Below are 19,667 nucleotides of genomic sequence, written 5' to 3' on the forward strand. Positions count from 1 at the left end.
TTTCGCATCACTATATTAGAAACACTTTATTAAATACTTGGATAAAATATAAGAAATATGGTGATGAGAGGAAGCCGCTTTGGATAGTGCCAGCAGAAGTAATAAAAATAACAGCTGAATCTGAGGAAGAAAGAGTGATGTCATATAATCAATTGTTAAAGATTCAAGGTGGGAAAGTTGAATTAAAGTCTGCAGAAGAGCTAAATAATAAATATGACTGGTTTCAAATGCAACAAATAAAAAGTCTGATGGAAAATGATATGAAATCTGATGGAATTAGACGTGAGCAAACAGAATTGGAAAAGGTTCTGCTCGGAGACAATGAAAAATTAATATCAAAAGTATATAAATTACTATTGAAATGGTCTACAGAAGAGGAAGTAGTAAAATCTCAAATGGTTAAATGGGCAATCAATATAAACAGAGAAATTCAAATGGATACTTGGGAGTACCTTTGGAAGAACTTGATGAAGATATCAACATGTCAGAATATCAAGGAGAACTGTTTTAAAATGATGTATAGGTGGTATATGACTCTGAACAAACTGGCAAAGATGAGTAAAAAGATGTCAGACAGATGTTGGAAATGTAAGCACCATGAAGGTTCTTTTTTTCATATGTGGTGGACTTGTGAAAAAGCAAAAAACTTTTGGCGGATGATACAACAAGAAATTTCTAAAATTCTGGGTTATGATTTCAAGAAAGTTGCAGAGACTTTTCTGCTAAGATTACAAATAGAAAAATTTCCAAAAGAAGATAGGACTTTAATTTGGTATCTGCTCTCAGCTGCTAGGACATTGTATGCGCAGTTGTGGAAACAAGAAAAAATACCAGAGAAATGGGATTGGATTGTGAAAGTTTTATCGTGGAGTGAGATGGATAAATTAACAAGAACTTTGAGAGACTATGATTTGGAAGTGTTTAAAAAGGAGTGGAAGAAATTAAAAAAATATATAGAGTTAGAGTGGAACGTAAAAAGACATAGGACAATTTTTTAATATGAATGAGAAGAAAAAGACATTGTATTTTGATGGGTTTGGGTTACCTTTATATTTGGATTTAAATACATAACTTTGGGGTAAGTCTAATAATGGAGGGAGGGGGGATTGAAAATATCATATGGGTTAGGGATAGAAAAGATATAACTAAACATTGTAACCGTATGTTATTAATAAATTGTTAAAACACAAGAATGCAAAATGGTACATATTTAAAATCCAATGACAAAATAGTAAAATTAACAAATTGCGCAAACCTTTGCTCTGGGTAGCATGAGCGTGAGAAACCAATAAAACAGTAACATATTGAAATGTGAGAATGTCTGCTAATCGCTCTATTGTTCATGTCAGACAATGGGATCTCAAATCAACCAGACCTTGAATTGTTGCAAAGTTAGGCTTTATTTGATAATCCATAGGCATCAAAACAAAGGAATTGGGACTGATACTATGTAGCAGTGCAGAGCATGCTTTAAGGGGAATACATCAAAGGGTGTTACACAAAGCCACAATTCTAAACATTGCTGAGCTGAGGTGCGAAGATTCACATGGTCCTTTTCCCTTATCTTATTGTTACAGTTTATCTTCCGGGGATGGCCAAGCGACTGTCCCTGGAGGTGCTTTATCTTCAAAGGGGAATTCTTGCCTTTGTTAGTATCAAGGGAAAGAAATGTTCACACCAAGCACTGGCAACAATCTGCAACTCTCTACTTTGATATGCAAGGTCTTTCTCATGGTTAGTAACATTGGTTCAAGATGGCAGCAGTTCAGCTAAGCATTTTATTTCAGGAAAAGTTACATTGTCTGACAGTTCATAAGCCTGGGCCAAAATGAGAGCATTTCTTTCTCAGAAGTTTTTTGTTGGTCTTAAACAGGCCGGGGACCTGCCTACCTAAGGGACCGCCTCTCCCCATATGTTCCCCAGAGAGCACTGAGATCTAGCTCTCAGAACCTTCTAACAATCCCTGGGCCAAGAGAAGCTAGGTTGAAGGCTACTAGGGAGCAGGCCTTCTCGGTAATGGCCCCTCGTTGATGGAACCACCTTCCAGAGATGGTGCGAGCCCTGCGGGACCTGAATCAGTTCCGCAGGGCTTGCAAAACATTTCTTTTCCAGCTCGCTTTTGAGACAGAACCTGATTAACTTGACGTGTGGCCACCCAGCAATCTTGTGGACATTATGACTTACAGTATTTTAGCACCTAATTTATATATTTTATCTATTTTAAAAATTTATTATGTAATTGATTATATTTAAAACTGTCTATATTGTTTTACTTGAATCATGGAACTCCATGTCTGTGAGCCGCCCTGGGCCCGCCTTTGGCGGGGGAGGGCGGGATATAAAAATATTATTATTATTATTATTATTATTATTATTATTATTATTATTATTATTATTATTATTATTATTATTATTATTATTATTATTATTAAAGTGGCAACTTGACTCCTACTTTGTTCTACTGCTCAGACCAACACAGCTGCCCACTTGGATCTATCTACTTATGGAGATCATTAGTAGCGCATGGCATCCTGCTATCATCTGTCTCCTTGCCACCTCTAGCAACTGCCAGAATTATCAGCAAATAAAAGTGTAGGATAGGCTTTATCAGTTTAATTAAATAAATAAATATCACACTGAGAAGAAGAGCTGTTATTTCTACCCTGCTTTTCTTGACGGTAAGGAATCTCAGAGCAGCTTATGATCACCTTACCTTCCTCTCCCCAAAACAGGAACCCTGTGAAGTAGGCGAGGTGGGGGGGAGGGTAAGCTCGCCCTGGGCACCAGACACCCTGAAGCCACCCTGAAGCCACCCCTAACAAGATAGCAACAGTAAACACATTATGAGTTTGGGGGGGGGGGGGTTGGCACTTAATCTTAACCAAAAGGTGGAAATCGAGGTTTCTCTGGCATTACACATGGACAGGCCAATGCAAATATTTGGAAATAAAATATAAGGGAACCCAGATTTCATAATTCAGTGAAAAAAGATATATCAGATTGCCATGGCAAATATATTTTCCGGAGACGAGCAGTTTATAAAACGTATTTTACAAGCGGCTGATCCCTGTAAAGAGCAGTTTGTCATCATCAAATTTAGAAGCCATATATCTAGTATCTGTTGATGTCTATACTGTAACCTCTGCCTCCAGGAATCCTGGTAGAAGGTCTAGCTAATTTCTGAAAAGAATGAAGACTGTAAAGGCCTTATCAAACAGACGCAGAGCTCGTTTTGTTTAACCGTGCTGGAAATGAGTTTTTCGGGCACTGATCTTGACAGGTCAGCTGTCAAAAATTGGTGTACGTATCCATAAATTCATTGATCCTGCAAAGCGCACTCTGCCTGCTAGAACAAGTGGAAGTCAGAATTGACACACTTATGAACAACTCCAATGGTTGGAGGCTCAGAGAGTCAGGAAGAAAATAATGTCATTTTGGTAAAAGGTTTTCCTCGTTTATCAACCTTATCCATTTCATTTTTATATGCACTGTGTAATTTTAGCCCAGCGCACAAAACAGATTTCTTTTTGCTGGTTACTATGAAATAGGGGAAATCCATTAAAATGCCTTTGAGGTATCGTCCTCCTTCTTGGACCTCCAGCTGTTTAAAATGCAAGAAGCAACTTGTAGCTCTTTTCTTCCTTTTGAACCAAACATAATAGAGAATTTTACTTATTCTGGCATATTTCCAGCCCGCCTTTAAGAACTTCCCGCCTTGTTGGCAATTTAATTTAAATGCACCAAATGTTGAGGCTTAAAAATAAGTGGGCTGATTCAGCTCAATTTAGTTATGAATGAGTCCTTTAGCCAATGGGGGCTTGTTAGTCACAACTCATTTCCTCCATTGATTTCAGTGGAATTTAGACACAACTAAACTTAGATGGTTTCGGACTTTGCGTTTTGGGGAAAGAGACAAGATGGCTGAATTGAACAATTTATAGAGCAGTTTAGTTTTATTTAATAATTGCTGATTCCACTTTTGAAACAGTAAGGCAAAACAATGAGTGGTTGTCCCAACTTAAAATCTGTTTGGTGAAAGAACGTTATTGCTCATTGATGTAAAGAGAAAATGTGGTCTAGGAAGATACTGAATAAATAAATGTGTTAATTAAAGTGGGTAAAATCTTGGATTGGATGCATTTTCTGATCAAATCTTATCAACAGTTTAATTGAATGCTGGTGCACTACTTTCAGCCTTTTTTATAGGATCCCTTCGATACGCACACATAGTAAATTTATAGGATCCCTTTGATACTCACACACAGTAAATTTATAGCACTGTGGCCATTTCCCCCTGGTGCTTTCAAGCAATTTATTACCTCCTAAAATTAAGGGGTCCTGACCTGGATAGTCCAGGAGATCCCAAACTCATCAGAAGCTAAGCAGGGTTGGCCCCGGTCTGTTTTTGGACAGGAGACCACCAAGGAATACCAGGTTCACAATACAGAGGAAGGCAATGGGCAAACTACCTCTGAACATCTCTTGCTTAGAAAACTCTGTGAGGTATGACTTGACAGCAAGAAATAACAAATATAAAGAGGGTAATTATTGAACCAGAATATCTCATACCGTCATTCACTCTCATGTAGCTACAACATTATTTGTTTGTTTGTTTACTTCATCTATATCCCAACTTCCTCCGCAGCGGGGACCCAATATTTTTTTTTTTTGTTCTCCATTTTATCCTCACAGCAACCCCGTGAGGTAGGTTAGGCTGAGAATGTATGACCGGCTCATAGTCACCCAGCAGGCTCCCATGGTCGAGTGGAGCTTTGAACCTGGATCTCCCAAATCCCAGTTTGGCACTATAGCCATTGCACCATACTGGCTTTCTATTAGTTTACACATTTATCGTTTACACACAGTCTATAGCAGCACCAGGTTACAGTGTAGAAAGTAGTGTTCAGGCAAAATAGTCAATTCCACCGTACCTAAAGTCCCCTAAGTCTTACAAGGAGGAACTAAAAACTTGCATCTGGAAGATTTTATAGAAGAAAATCTAATTAGCTATTATTATTATTATTATTATTATTATTATTATTATTATTATTATTATTATTATTATTATTATTATTATTATTATTATTATTATTATTATTATTATTGTTGTTGTTGTTGTTGTTGTTGTTGTTATGGGTCATTTTGTAGAAAAAATAGATGGTGGAGCTCATCCAGGGATTGTTATGCAGCTGCACCTACTATCAATGGACAAGGTGGGAAGGAGGAGGTGGAACTCTCAGAAAGGTTCAGGATCTGCGCTCCTATGAGCTCCCACTGAATCCGAGGCATTATTAATAATAATAATTATTATTATTATTATTATTATTATTCTGGAAACTGAATAACAGAAGGACTCGAATGGCTAAGATCAAAGCTCCTGAAATTAAAGGAAATATCAATTCAAGCAGCCGAACAATGCCCAGAGTGTGGTCCTTTAACGACAAATCCAATGATATTAGCTGAAAATCCTCTAAATGCCTCTTTAGACAATTCTAATTTACCTATTGAAATATCTACCAGTGTTATGTACTGAATTTAAAGTTTCGAGGAAGCTTTCGTGCACGCCCAGGCAGCCACAGGTAAGCTAGAGACTCTGATTGATTTGAACTGAAAGCAGCAACCAGTTAGCAGTCTTGGCGCAAAACTCGACTGTCATGATTTGGTATGGGAATGGGTGTGTGTGTTTCTTTTGCATGAATATAAGCGAGGTCTCAGACCCACCATGTTGACGTTAGTGAGTAGTTTCCAATAAAGCATGTTCCTGGTTGAACTCCTCTGTGTTGAACCCAGTATTTAATAACCAGCCAACTGATGGAACATAAAGCAAGGCATGAACCAGAAACACCACAACTCTTTGCATGAATCTAATACCTGTGTGTGAATGAGTATATCCCCCTCCCCCAAAAAAATACTCCAAAGTTTTAGGAAAAGGAAATGCGTGGGATAGCTTTTCACAACTTTTGAATCCCTGTTTCAATTTGCCATGTACATATGAACATATGAAGCTGCCTTATACTGAATCAGACCTTTGGTCCATCAAAGTCAGTATTGTCTTCTCAGACTGGCAGCAGTTCTCCAGGGTCTCAAGCTGAGGTTTTTTCACACCTATTTGCCTGGACCCTTTTTTGGAGATGCCAGGGACTGAACCTAAGACCTTCTGTTTCCCAAACAGATGCTCTACCACTGAGCCACCGTCCCTCCCTCCACCGTCCCTACACACGTGTCCTCACATTAAAATCCCCTTCCTTCTCCATGTGCATGATCTAGCATAATTCGTCTTTCTTTAGAGGTGGCCTGTGTTTCAGTAACAATGGTACCAAGAAGGAATTCCACAGCAGTGTTTTGTGTTGAAATTTTAATAAAGTTAAATAAAATAAATATTAAAATAAAAATTTATATCGCTCTAGAGCAGTGGCCCCCAACCTTTTTGGCACCAGAGACCAGTTTCATGGAAGACATTTTTTTCCATGGACCAGTATGGGAGGGGTCGGCCACCCCAGGCTCCCCCCTGCCCAGGCCTCGTCCCTGCCCCCATGTAGGTCTTTAAATGGGGGGGGGAGCCTGGGGGTTTTCCTGCCACCTCCCCACCAGGTGGCCAGGCAGCAGAAGGCCAATGTGTCTCTCCCTCCCATTTCAAGACCCCTGCCAATAATCTTAGTGAGGGTGTGCTACCTCTTTTGTCTGCCAGGGGTCCTGGACAGGCGGGGTGATGCAGCACCTCTGTCTCTCTCGCTCTGTGGCCCGGTTGCGAGCAGGCCACAAACCGGTACTGCTCCGTGGTCTGGTGGTTGGGGACCCCTGCTCTAGAGTACATAAAATGTTTCCCTGCAACAGTGTTGTTTCAATAAACTCATATGGTGGTTTGTTTGTTTTTACATCAATATGTACAACTGGACTTGGAAGAAGAAGAAAATGACCCCATTGGCAAAATACATAGATTTCTGAATGACTTTAACGGTTCCATTTTTGTCTTATAGAATGCAACCGTTAAATGGTAAGTGGCTTTACTTTGGGGACATGGTACTGGTGACAAAAGAGCACGGCCGCTTCTCAATGCGCCGTGCCAACACAAGCACAATCAGGGTATTAAACTCACCCCGAATTTGGACAGACAGTTATGGCAAATGTGAACCATTGTACTGGTGCATGGAAGCTGCTTGCTATTTTGGCTTCTCTTTTCTGTTAACATCAGCTAATCTTGGCAAAAACAATCCTGTCTCAAGGAGCTGCCCTTTGTCTTTTCTTAGGTCACTGCATAAGATATATTGGGGCATGTACGGCCGCAATTGCACAAATGTGATATTTAGAAAACAATTTTAAAAGCTCACATTTCACAGAGGGTGAGGATGCATAAAACCTGCCCTGTCATTTCCACTAATAATGCTGCATCGCCGCAAAGTGACATTGCGAGTTGAGGACTTTTGCAGAGCATTCCTAAGCACGGCGGCACCTTTCTGAGTCTCCGGTTTTAGACGGGCGTAATTCTGCTTTGCATTGCACTGTTATTCCCAGAAGTCCACATACAGTTCCCCCAAAAAGGCATACAGTATTTTGCATATTAATTTAGAATTCTTTTCAGTTGTACTTTTATTATATTTTAAAAAGGTAAAGGTAGTCCCCTGCGCAAGCACCAGTCGTTTTCGACTCTGGGGTGACATTGCTTTCGCAACGTATTCACTGCAGACTTTTTATGGGGTGGTTTGCCATTGCCTTCCCCAGTCATCTACACTTTCCCCCCAGCAAGCTGGGTACTCATTTTACCGACCTCGGAAGGATGGAAGGCTGAGTCAACCTGTAACTGGCTACCTGGACCAGCTTCCACTGGGATTGAACTCAGGTCGTGAGCAGAGGGCTCCGACTGCAGTACTGCAGCTTTACCACTCTGCACCATGGGGCTCGTTTATTATATGTTAGTACTCATCTCATGTCTTTAGATGAGTATTATATGTTAGGACTCATCTAAAGGCATGAGACCATGGCTTAATTGTGTGTTCATTCCTTACCTGGAAATCTGTATTCTATTCTAACCACAGTAAGCATCTAACAGTGCCGTCCTAAGCAGAGTTAGACCCTTCTAAGAGAGCCAGTTTGGTGTAGTGGTTAAGTGTGCGGTCTCTTATCTGGGAGTACCAGGTTTGATTCCCCACTCCTGCACTTACAGCTGCTGGAATGGCCTTGGGTCAGCCATAGCTATCGCAGGAGTTGTCCTTGAAAGAGCAGCTGCTGTGAGAGCTCTCTCAGCCCCACCCACCTCGCAGGGTGTCTGTTGTGGAGGGAGAAGATATAGGAAATTGTAAGCCGCTCTGAGTCTCTGATTCCAAGAGAAGGGCGGGATATAAAACTGCCGTCTTCTTCTTCGTCGTCTTCATCTTCTTCTAAAGACCAATGCCTCACTTTCAGCTTCTTCCCCAGCTCAAGTAATCAGTTCCCCACCCGTTGCTGCATGGGTGCATTCTGAACCCTAACCCTCCAATTTCCCTCATGGTTTCTTGCTTTTTAAAAAAAAAAAAAAAAGAGCAAGAAACTGCGAGGGAAATTGGAGGGTGCTGAGGACCAAAATGCACCCGCGCAGCAAATGTTGGGGAATTGATCGCTTGAGCTGGGGAAAGCAGAAGCCTGTGGGTGGTGCAGCTGCTAGTGAGGGATCTGTCTAAGACTTTGGGGGACTTGGAAGGGCGTAACTCTGTACAGGATAGCATTACAAGGAGCTATTATAAGAAACCTTTCTTGTTAAGTCTCTCACCACAGTTCCCCCCCTTTTTTTTTCTAACTAAAGATTAACGGGTCTTATTCCCTATCCCCCCATTCAGCATATTAAAATGAACCCATATCTTTTTTACTGCCCATTATAGAAATTGGAACGGGCTTGTCGTCACAGAAATGAGATATTTATTATTAACCAAGCAGATAGCTTTCCATGGGAAAGTCCAGCTTTCATTCAACTGGGACACCTTTCCCACTTTAGCTGTATGATTATTAATGTATACAGGCCCCGCTCCAGTGCTGGAAACACAACTTTCCACAGACTGTATGAGTGACTATTTGAATACCTTTCATTGTTGAAATGAGATTATTTACTTCTCTACTGTTTCCTTCCCTTCTACAGGAACGACATTATATCAAGTTCATTCTAGTGAAATAGGGTCAGCCTCTTCCTGAAGATAGCTTGTGAAATATGGCTTGTGAAATATCCTACATTTCACTTAGATTTCACTTAGATTTATCAGCATAATAACCTCCTTGACATAAAATGTAGCTGAATTCAATTCTCTGCGATATGCTGTATCCTACGTATTCTTCCATAAGAATATACTTGATAGATATTGTAGAACCTCTAACCGATTCCTGTATTATTTTGGATTGACGGATTGATGGATCTTCATCAGCCTTGGGTGGCTCAGAAAGGGATACTTTTTTGATTACAGCAGCTTTAGGAGTCGGGAGAGGGAGGCGACAAGGGCACCAAATGGGATTAAAAGAAATCCTGTTATTCATTCTCTCGCACAGAGGAGGGAAAGTCTGTTGCTCAGATTCTTTTTGGAAGTGTAACAAATATAGCACACACTAAAGATAGACTCTGCAACTAAGAATATTGGTGGCTGACACCAGAGGGAATGGGAGAGAAAAGGGATGAAGCATATGGCAGCGTATACCCTCATTTTGGGGCTGGTAGGATTTTAGCAGACAATAAGAATTTCTCTTCCATTTGTTGCTAAGGTACCATTCTTGGTGGGGGGGGGGGCACAAAGTGCCTCCAGGGTCCCACAGGGCTCCCTGTGTATTGGTCCATATTGTCTAAAGGTCGTTGAAACAAGATTGCTCCCATCTGGCCTTTCATCTTTGACCTTCAGGGGAGCAGTTTACGGAATAAACTATTGGTCTATCTGGGGAATCAGTGTTGATGGCTGTCAATGAGTGGATCGTCCTTCAGTGTTTCAAGCTATGTTGTATGAGTGATTTATTATATTATTGCTCCATATATTTAATTTTTTTATGTTATCTGCTAGCACCATAGGGGGAGGTACAGAAGGTTAGAACTGCTTTGCCACAGGTTGCCTCAGCAGCCATGTCCATTCTGATTACTTGTCCATTTGTATCAACTATTATTCTCAAGGACTCCTAGCTTCCCAGTCGTGTATGCTGATGGAGTATGCGGGGATCTTTTTTTCCCCCCTCGAATATAAATTTTTATTAATTTTCCATATATACATTACAACCTTGACATGACCAATCTATCAAATAAACAATATATTTCCATTACTCATGGAAATGGAGAGCCAGTTTGGTGTAGTGGTTAAGTGTGCGGACTCTTATCTGGGAGAACCGGGTTTGATTCCCCACTCCTCCACTTGCACCTGCTAGCATGGCCTTGGGTCAGCCATAGCTCTGGCAGAGGTTGTCCTTGAAAGGGCAGCTGCTGTGAGAGCCCTCTCCAGCCCCACCCACCTCACAGGGTGTCTGTTGTGGGGGAGGAAGGTAAATGAGATTGTGAGCCGCTCTGAGACTCTTCGGAGTGGAGGGCGGGATATAAATCCAATATCTTCTTCTTCTTCTTCATCAGTTTTCTCAGATAGGTCATTAATAGACACCAAATTGTCTATACGTGCAGAGGTAGAGGATAAGTAAGTACACATCATCATTAGATTTGGGGGTTAAATTCCTGTTCTCAAATACAAAAAAAAAATCAATTTATGTTAATAAAAGCAATTCTCTAGCAAATTAAAAAAAAATTCTATAGCATTATTAGCTAATGATGATTCCATCTTTAATTTTTATTAACCTTATTATTCCCCCCAATTCACATATTATAGTATGCAGGGATCTTAATGGCTGAGTCCAGATTGGCATTTTACACCAGCACAGGGATGGGATGCGGGCGGACCAAAAAGCTGTGACCAAATCCCCGCAGCTGCCTCCCATCCTGCTGCCGCACTCACCCCCTCTGGTAGCTTTTTGAGGCACGACTGGGACAGCCTTCGGATGGGGTGAGTGTAGGAGCTGGATGGGAGGCAGCTGCACACATTTGGTCACTCTTTTTTGGTCCACCTGTGTCCCGTCCCCGTGCTGGCATAAAACGGCAATCTGGACCCAACCACTGATACGATAAATTTCAGTATATGTTGAGTTCAGAATGTAGAGTTGGCCTCTACCTGTTGAGCATAGGTCAACCATTTGTACACTGCTCGTGGCAAGATGTCAGTGTGAGCAGCAGTTTCTACAGCCAGTTTGGTGTAGCGGTTAAGTGTGCGGACTCTTATCTGGGCGAACCGGGTTTGATTCCCCACTCCTCCTCTTGCAGCTGCTGGAATGGCCTTGGGTCAGCCATAGCTCTGGCAGAGGTTGTCCTTGAAAGGGCAGCTGCTGTGAGAGCCCTCTCCAGCCCCACCCACCTCACAGGGTGTCTGTTGTGGGGGAGGAAGGTAAAGGAGATTGTGAGCCGCTCTGAGACTCTTCAGAGTGGAGGGCAGGATATAAATCCAATATCTTTTCTTCTTCTTCTCTGGGGGGACAGTTGTGAGAATTATGTATTTGTTTGTTGTTAAAACACCTATACGCTGCCTTTTCTTGTGGTTCAAGGAAGCTGACAATCATGGTTTTTTAAAAAAAAAATCAGCTGTTTGCCACGGTTCCTATGTCTGCCCCAAGTCAAGTTATGTGCATTGCTTGGGAAAAACGCATGCAAGAGTTAGGAAGAATAAAATAAAATGGCTCATTCCAGAATAAAATGGAACAGGATTGGTAACTGCTATGTCGGATTGTCTGTTCACACAGCTACCGCGCTCCTAAATATAGGTTTAGACCAGGCAAAAGCCATCACCAGGCGGAGGGTGCTTGATACTGAACGGCAACGAGATCTCAGTGAAATGCCAAATTTTCTGGCACCAGATAATTCTAGATACATTGCAGCACCAGCAGCATATCTCTCATCCCTGGAATCTCCTGTTCACTGTAGAGCCTTTTCCCTAGCTAGATGGCATGCACTCCCCTCTGCAGTTTTAGAGAGGAGATATAGAAAGATCCCTAAGAATGAGAGGGTCTGCCCTTGTGGAGCAGGGGCCATCGAAACTGTTGAACATGTTCTCCTCTCTTGCCAATTTTACCAGGAGATATGGGCAAGGTTAATTAATAATAATGTCGATTTCAGGGCCATTTCAGTCTTTCTAATTTTGAGATCACTAGGAAGTCTCTTATGGGAGTGAACCCACAGATTATAGGTCCTTGTGCAAGGGTCTTTTTAATTGCATGTAAAGTTCGCAATGATATATTGTGTTCTGAAGCCAAATTTTAATTGCTATTTTATATAACTTCCCACTGTTATCTCATGCGATGTTCGAATATTTTGAAGTATTTTAGCTTTGTTTTTTTTAGCTTTTGTAATTTTTTTTTCTGATTTGTGCTGGTCGCTGACTGTATTAAAATTGAATGAACGAACAGCTACCAAAGATGAATGGGATAAAACTGAAATTAGTCAGGAAGGTTATAAAAGGGGAACATGGCTCCCAGTGACACCAGCCTCAGTTTGCTTAACAAAAGGGAGAATGGAAGAAGGATGGATAGCTATTAACAGTGAATTAATAGTTTTGGATGTACAAAGATATTGACTTTGTCAAGGAAACAAAATTCTAAAGCAATGCACTGGAAGATGTATGTTGGACTGAGGAAGATCTGCTGCTAAAACACAGTTGAAAGTTCATTAAAACCAAGATGGACGGACGGACGGACAGACAGACAGACAGACAGACAGATAGATAGATAGATAGATAGATAGATAGATAATCAACAGTTTGCATATATGGGAAGCAGAGCTCTTTTTCTAGCAGGAGCTCCTCTGCATATTAGGCCATGCCCCCCTGATATAGCCAATCCATCAAGAGCTTACGGGGCTCTTCTGACAGGGCCTACTGTAAGCTCAAAGAGGATTGGCTACATCAGGGGTGTGTGGCCTAATATGCAGAGGAGCTCCTGCTAGAAAAAGAGCCCTGATAGGAAGTGGCTGTGACTCATTTGCAGAACATCTGCTGGCATGCAGAAAGTCCCAGATCCAATCCCTGGCATCTCCAGTTAAAAAGGATCAGGTAGGAGGTGATTTGAAAGACCTCAGCCTGAGACCCTGGAGAGTCATTGCTGGTCTGACTTTGATGGACCAAGGGTATATATAAGGCAGCTTCATAGGTGTCCATGTGCATATTGGGAAAGAGGGGGGAAATTATGAGACTAGAGGTTGATGAATAACAATTTATAACTCGTTCAAGACCTGGCTCACGAGTTAATGCTATAGTCCAGTGTTTCCCATTTGCAAGGTCATGACCCGGTACCGGGCCACGGAAGTTTTAATATCGGGTCACCAGGGGTGGCCCGACAGCGGCCTCCCCTTTCTATTTATCTTCGGTGCTTCATGCCGCACTCCAGCCCCTGCCCCTCCATGCTGCTACCTGTAGCACTCAGAGAGCAGTACAGACACTGTGCGCTGGTCAGAAGCCCTCCCCCGTCCCTCTCTGATGTTCAGAAACATCAGAGAAGGACGGGGAAAGCTCCTGGTCAGCACGCAGTCTCTGTATTGCTCCCTGAGCATCCTCTGCCCGGACCATGTGGAAGGAACTGGGCCACGGAGGGGGAAAGTCTGGGAAACCCTGCTATAGTCCCTAAGAGTGATACAAGGCCTTCTGGTGGCATCTCAGTGTTTACCTCATCTTGAGCATACGGGAGGTAGTACCTTTGCTGTCCATTTGTAGACCATTTGTAGACTTTCTTGCGAACTGTATTCTGCAGCAGCAAACTGGAGAGTGATTTTTTGCAGTCCCTTCCCCTCACTATTCTGTAATTCCTCTCTAGATGGAAGGTGGTTGTGATTTCCAGTTTCCATCAAGCTCCCGCCATGTGGATTTACTTCTTATAGCTTTTGATGTGGTAACACCATGCCATCGTGGCCTTGAACGTGACACGTCAGGTGTACTTTAAGGAACGGGCTCCAGATTCTGCAGATTCTCACTAATCCATGTTGAACAAGTCTGCCTTAAGATGACTGGGGATAATTATGAAATCATAGAGGGAGAGATCAGGCTTTGAGCCTAAAGCCATGCATAAGTGGTGTGCAACAAATTGACTTGCTGAAATGATAGTGGTAACAAGCCTAGAAGGTGGAGCAAACAGACCTAGGTTCTTGTGGGGGTTTTTTTTATCCCCTTAAAGATCTATAATAATGACATTTTGGGGTAATTGAACATCATGGTCTTCTTTTCTCCAAGCTTCTACGTTATTTCAGTGCTTTCCCCTTATTATGGCAGCCATTAGAAGCAGGGGTGGAATTCTAGCAGGAGCTCCTTTGCATATTAGGCCATACACCCCTGATGTAGCCAATCCTCCAAGAGCTTACAAAAAAGAGCCTTGTAAACTCTTGGAGGATTGGCTACATCAGGGGGTGTGGCCTAATATGCAAAGGAGACCCTGCTAGAATTCCACCCCTGGTTTGAAGTATTTTCCACAAACATGGGCCTATCTTTTTTCTTTCCACAGGATCAGGGTTTGCTGTTTATGACGTAGGCTGTAAAAACAGTAAGTGGTAAAAGTAAAGCAATGTCTTTCCCCCTGACCCTTGCTGTATTGCAGTTGGCAACGTGGGACTCCGAGAAGGGACTGAACGGCAGCCTGCAGGAACGACGCCTGGGTAGCGACTTACAAGGATTAACACTGAAAGTGGTGACTGTCTTGGTATGACCATGCTTGAGTTGAGGAAGCAAAAATGCTCAAAAGCAATGCTCAATGATGGGGTGCCTCTAACTGTCCTTGTCTTTTGTGGAGCAGACTTTCACATCTCACTGTAGACCATTAACTCCCCTTCCCTCCAGTTTTGTTCCTGAAGATCAACATAAGAACATAAGAGAAACCATGTTGGATCAGGCCAATGACCCATCCAGTCCAACACTCTGTGTCACACACTGGCCAAAAACACCAGGTGCCATCAGGAGGTCCATCAGTGGGGCCAGGACACTAGAAGTCCTCACACTGTTGCCCCTCCCAAGCAACAAGTATACAGAGCATTGCTGCCCCAGACAGAGAGTTCCGACGATAAGCTGTGGCTAATAGCCACTGATGGACTTCTGCTCTATATGTTTATCCAATCCCAAACAGACCCTCAGGAACAGCTTTGGGGGCTAAGTGGGGCTTTTGCAGTGGGAGAGCATAATCAGTGGCTATTGCTGGCCCCTCTTCAGAAGATATCAGCCTTTGGAACCGTGTGGTCGGATATACTCCACTTTTACTTGTGTGTTTATTCTCCCCCTCCCAAAGGCTTCTCCCCTTGTCTCCTGTAGCATCACGTGTCACTTGACAAAGCAAGAATAGAGTTTTGTAGATCCATTATCCCCGTGTTCGCAACAGCTGTGAGATTCACAGACATCTAGGTGTTCTGAAAGTTGTGTCCAGATACCCATGAAACCAGATGAAAAGGAAGCCCCGGAACCCTGTAACTTTTAAAAGCTGGTACAGAAGAGAGAATTTTAGTAGGTACAACTTTTCTCCACAATGGATTTTACCTACCACAATTCCTCATTCTGTGTTATAAAGTTTCAGGAGCTTTGTTCTCTTTTACATTTGGCTACTTACGCAAAGAAAATTCCAATGCGTTGTGTAGAGGTCTTGATGGTTTGATTAAGGCGTCAACTGCTAGCATAGCATGCAAGTGACAGCTTTCTGGGGGTTTTTTTAAACGATGTCATTTCACATTGAACCCTTTCACAAGACTGAGTGCCAATGAATGATTAAAGAAATGCCCAGTTAGTAAAAAAAAAATGGGTGTTGTGAATCTACCCTATGTCGATGAATTAAAGTACTTTTGTATTATTGACCTGATTCTAGATATGTAAGCGCTCTGGAAGGGTGCTTCCATATCTTTGTTCTGCCCAGAACTGGGTCTGTAGGCCAGTTGGGCCAGAACTCTTTGGCTGGGCCAGAACTTCTTTGAGGAATATGCTGCCGATACACTACAGAATATCTAGGGGTGCCAGATCAACTGCGGGCAGGGGTCCTCCAGTATCAGGCTCTCCACTCTGCCCCCCCCCCCCAATTACCCCCTCAAACGCAATAAGCTGGAAATAAACACAGCATGTTTACATGACCTGGAAGTGATGTAGACACATCAGTGACATCAGGAGGGGAGGCGATGTTCTGGTTTGGGGGCTAAACTCTATGGTAGAAGCTAATTCGACCATGGAGTTTTTTCTCAAAAACCAGAATGCTGCCCCCTCCGACTTCTCCAAAATGCCTACATCACTTACGAGTAATGGAGGCACCTCACGTTTATTTGCAGCATTCCTCCCTTCTCCCAGTCAATTCACCCCCCCCCCCCCCATCCTCCACTGACAGGTCCAAGGGACCTGGCGACCCAAGGAATGTCTTCAATCCCAAATCGTTTTGCTCACTGCCTAAACTGAAGCAGATGGCTGTTTGGTGTGTGGAACTGCAAAACGGGAGTGGGCTAGCCATGCAGTTCTAAAATGTGCGTTGTTTACAGCCAATCCTTTTCTCACCTCACTTATCTCAGTATAATAAGGCACTTGTGCATCACTTACAGGCACTAAGGACAGATTTACATTAGAGAGTTGTGTCACTGTTATGGGAAGCTGTGCCAAATTCTTCTGAGTTTTTGATTTATCTGTTCAAATTAGCATGTCCTCGGAGGGAAAGTCTTTCATTAAATCGCCAAGCAAATCTGCTTAATATTGGAAGCGTTTCTCTGATTTTGGTCTAGGACACTAATCATTGCTTAGACAGAGCTGGGTGAAGTCCTGAAAGGCTTTCTGAAGCCTTAAGGAACTTCTGCAGTTCCAGAGCTGGGACATAGCACAATGTTTTGCCCATTTAACTTCCTTGAGTTTCCTGAAAACAGGGCCAGCCTGCCCACTAAGCAAACTAGGCATTTGGCTAGGGCGCCAGCAGGGCATGGGTGCCGAATTCGACCCTCCACCCCTCCCCATGCCCTAGACGAATGGCTAGTTTGCTTCTTCCTCCACCTGCCCCTTCCCCTCCTCCATAGCTCGCCCTTCTCGCCTCCTCCCAGTTGCTTCTCTTCCCCACACGCCCTTCCTACCTCCTCCCCATCACTTCTCTCCCCCCCGTGCACCCTTCTTACCTCCTCCCTGTCATTTCTCATTCCCCGTGTGACCTTCCTGCCTCCTCCCCATCGCTTCTCTTCCCCCTCACGCCCTCCCCACCTTCTCCCTGTTGCTTCTCTTCTCCCATGCGCCCATCCCGCCTCCTTCCCATTGCTTCTCTTCGCTATACTGCTATACTGGTGATGGGGTGTAGCACTGCAGGGCGGAGCCACAGAGGGGGGCGGTGGATGCTAAGCCTGCCTGGGGCGCCACGTCCCCTAGGGCCAGGCCTGCCTGAAAATAATTATAATTTTGTCACAATGCTTAGAGTTCTCTAACAGAAACGAATATCTAATCTGAAAACTACATTTCCCACACATCTCTGGGTTGAGAGAATTACACATTAGCTTAGTTCTATAGTGTAGATATGCCTTATGTGTGTACTACTGGCGTACAGGACTATAAGCAGCCATCTCTACAGTGACATTTTCAATTTACAGTGTAATAATATTTCCTGGAGCTCTTCTGGGGGGTTTCGCCCTTCTCTTCAGCATTCTAGTAGGTTTCTCAGGTACTGTGAAAATGAAAGGCCTCGAGTCTACCGCAGCATTGTGCAACAGATAGACTTGCAAAAGTAATGCCTAACTTAGAAGTTATTTGCTATGCTGAACATTCTGACCTCAATATGTTGTTTTTCTTCCTTCTTAAAATGGTACAGGCATGCCAGTTGCTTGTTTGTAATGCTAAATCTTAGTTGAAAGAGACTGGAGTCTGCAGTATGACAAATGCAAACCCCCACCACCACCCCGCCCCGCCCAAAATTCCTTGTTTTTCCTTTGTTTCTTTTCCTTTCCCCTTTTATCAGGGCTTTTTTTGAGCAGGAACACACAGGAACGCAATTCTGGCTGGCTTGGTGTCAGGGGGTGTGGCCTAATATGCAAATGAATTCCTGCTGGGCTTTTTCTACCAAAAAAAAGCCCTGTATCAGACCGTGTTAAAAGAGATTCAGAGTGCTCCTCTGAGATCCCTAGTACAGTCCCCGCCCTTCATCTGTTGTTTTTCTTCCTTCAGACTGGTTTATTTTTCTTCCTTCGGACTGGTGTGGTTCATGAACATCATTCCTGTTTGTCCAGGAGATGAGCCTTTCTGCCCCCAAAAGCACATCAGCATCATTTTGCAAAGACTGCCCAAAGCAAACGGCCGTAAAATCAGCAGGGAAGTGATCCTCAAAACAAACTAGCGCACACTGCATGTCGTTTTGAAAGGACCACCCTACAAGGATACCTTCTCCTTCACTAAGTCCAAAGTATAGTTTGTTAACTATGAGAGCGCCTCAGGAACCAACAAATTGCAGATGTTGGATGTAATTTATGAATAATAGAAGGATGGGTAAACAGATTTCTCATTCTTAGTTTCAGAGGGTAGCTGTGTGGGTCCCCATTAGAACAGCTAGATTTGAGTCCAGTCACACCTCAATAGACCAACAAGATTTTCGGTGTATACATTACGACCTCGATATGTTGTTGTTGGTCTCTAATGACCTCAGTGTGTCTTCTTGGTCTCGCAGGGGTGTCAAACATGCGGCCTGGGGGCTGAATCAGGCCCCTGGAGGGCTCCTATCAGGGCCCCGAGCAACTGGCTGTCATCTGCTTCCTTCCCCCTCTCTCTTGCTTCCTTCTGCATCACAGCTTGCTTTGCCCGGCTTGCTCAATTGCACAGGAGCTACAGAGCAAAACCTCTATTTTTTTCCATTGGCTGAGACTCCTCCCTTGGGGAAGAAGGGTGGGAGGGAGAGCTTGCTTTGCCAGGCTCTCTCAATTGCACAGCAGAGCTACTGAGCCAAAATTCTCTTTCTTCTACTGGCTGAGGCTCCTCCCCCTCCTGGTCCCCTGGGGAAGGAAGGAAAGAGCCAGAGCTTCTTTTGCCCAGTTATCTGGATCCCAGGGGAGAAATACAAAGAAAGCACCTTTAAGGCCAATGCGTGCATTTTTTAAGCATGTTTTATTTTAAGGTTTTTTTTTTTAATCTTTGTGTTTGTGCCCTTTATAAAAATGTTATATCTCAGCTACCTGATCTTAAATAGGTACACAAGTGACCTGGCCCAACATGGCCCGGCCCACCAAGGTCTCATTTATGTCTGATCCAGCTCTCATAACAAATGAGCTCAACACCTCAGCATACAGGGCTCAAATCTAGTTATTCTTACCTGAAGATGACCACACCAGAAACCTGACAGCATCCCCATTCTCGGTGGTGTTGATACTGTGTTAGAGCTGTTTAATTGTTTTGATTGTTAAACATCAGCTGGAACCTTGCTTTATTCTCAGGAAGAACCTTTTGTTATGGTGGCTGAAAATATTCTCGGGCAACCCAAGCGTTACAAAGGCTTTTCCATCGATGTCCTGGATGCGCTTTCAAAGAACTTGGGCTTCAAGTATGAGATCTATCAATCTCCAGATGGCAAATACGGACAACAGCTCCATAACAGCTCCTGGAATGGCATGATTGGAGAACTTATTAACAAGGTACATCTGGAAGGAACAGTGGAATTTTATTATTATTATTATTATTATTATT

General features: G+C 43.1%; 1 protein-coding gene across 3 annotated transcripts in view; it reads left to right on the forward strand.

Annotated features, from left to right (window-relative positions):
* The window catches only part of GRID1 (glutamate ionotropic receptor delta type subunit 1), a 1,287,113-nt gene that overhangs the window by 1,151,578 nt on the left and 115,868 nt on the right, over positions 1–19,667 (forward strand). For 2 of the 3 annotated variants that reach the window (XM_060241077.1, XM_060241079.1), the window contains exons 9-10: positions 14,608–14,709; positions 19,418–19,615. In XM_060241077.1, coding sequence (XP_060097060.1) covers positions 14,608–14,709; positions 19,418–19,615 — 300 coding nt within the window. The remainder of the gene's footprint in view (positions 1–14,607; positions 14,710–19,417; positions 19,616–19,667) is intronic. The other variant, XM_060241078.1, reaches the window with a different exon arrangement.

Source organism: Heteronotia binoei, chromosome 6, assembly GCF_032191835.1.
Source record: "Heteronotia binoei isolate CCM8104 ecotype False Entrance Well chromosome 6, APGP_CSIRO_Hbin_v1, whole genome shotgun sequence".
Lineage (NCBI taxonomy): Eukaryota > Metazoa > Chordata > Lepidosauria > Squamata > Gekkonidae > Heteronotia > Heteronotia binoei.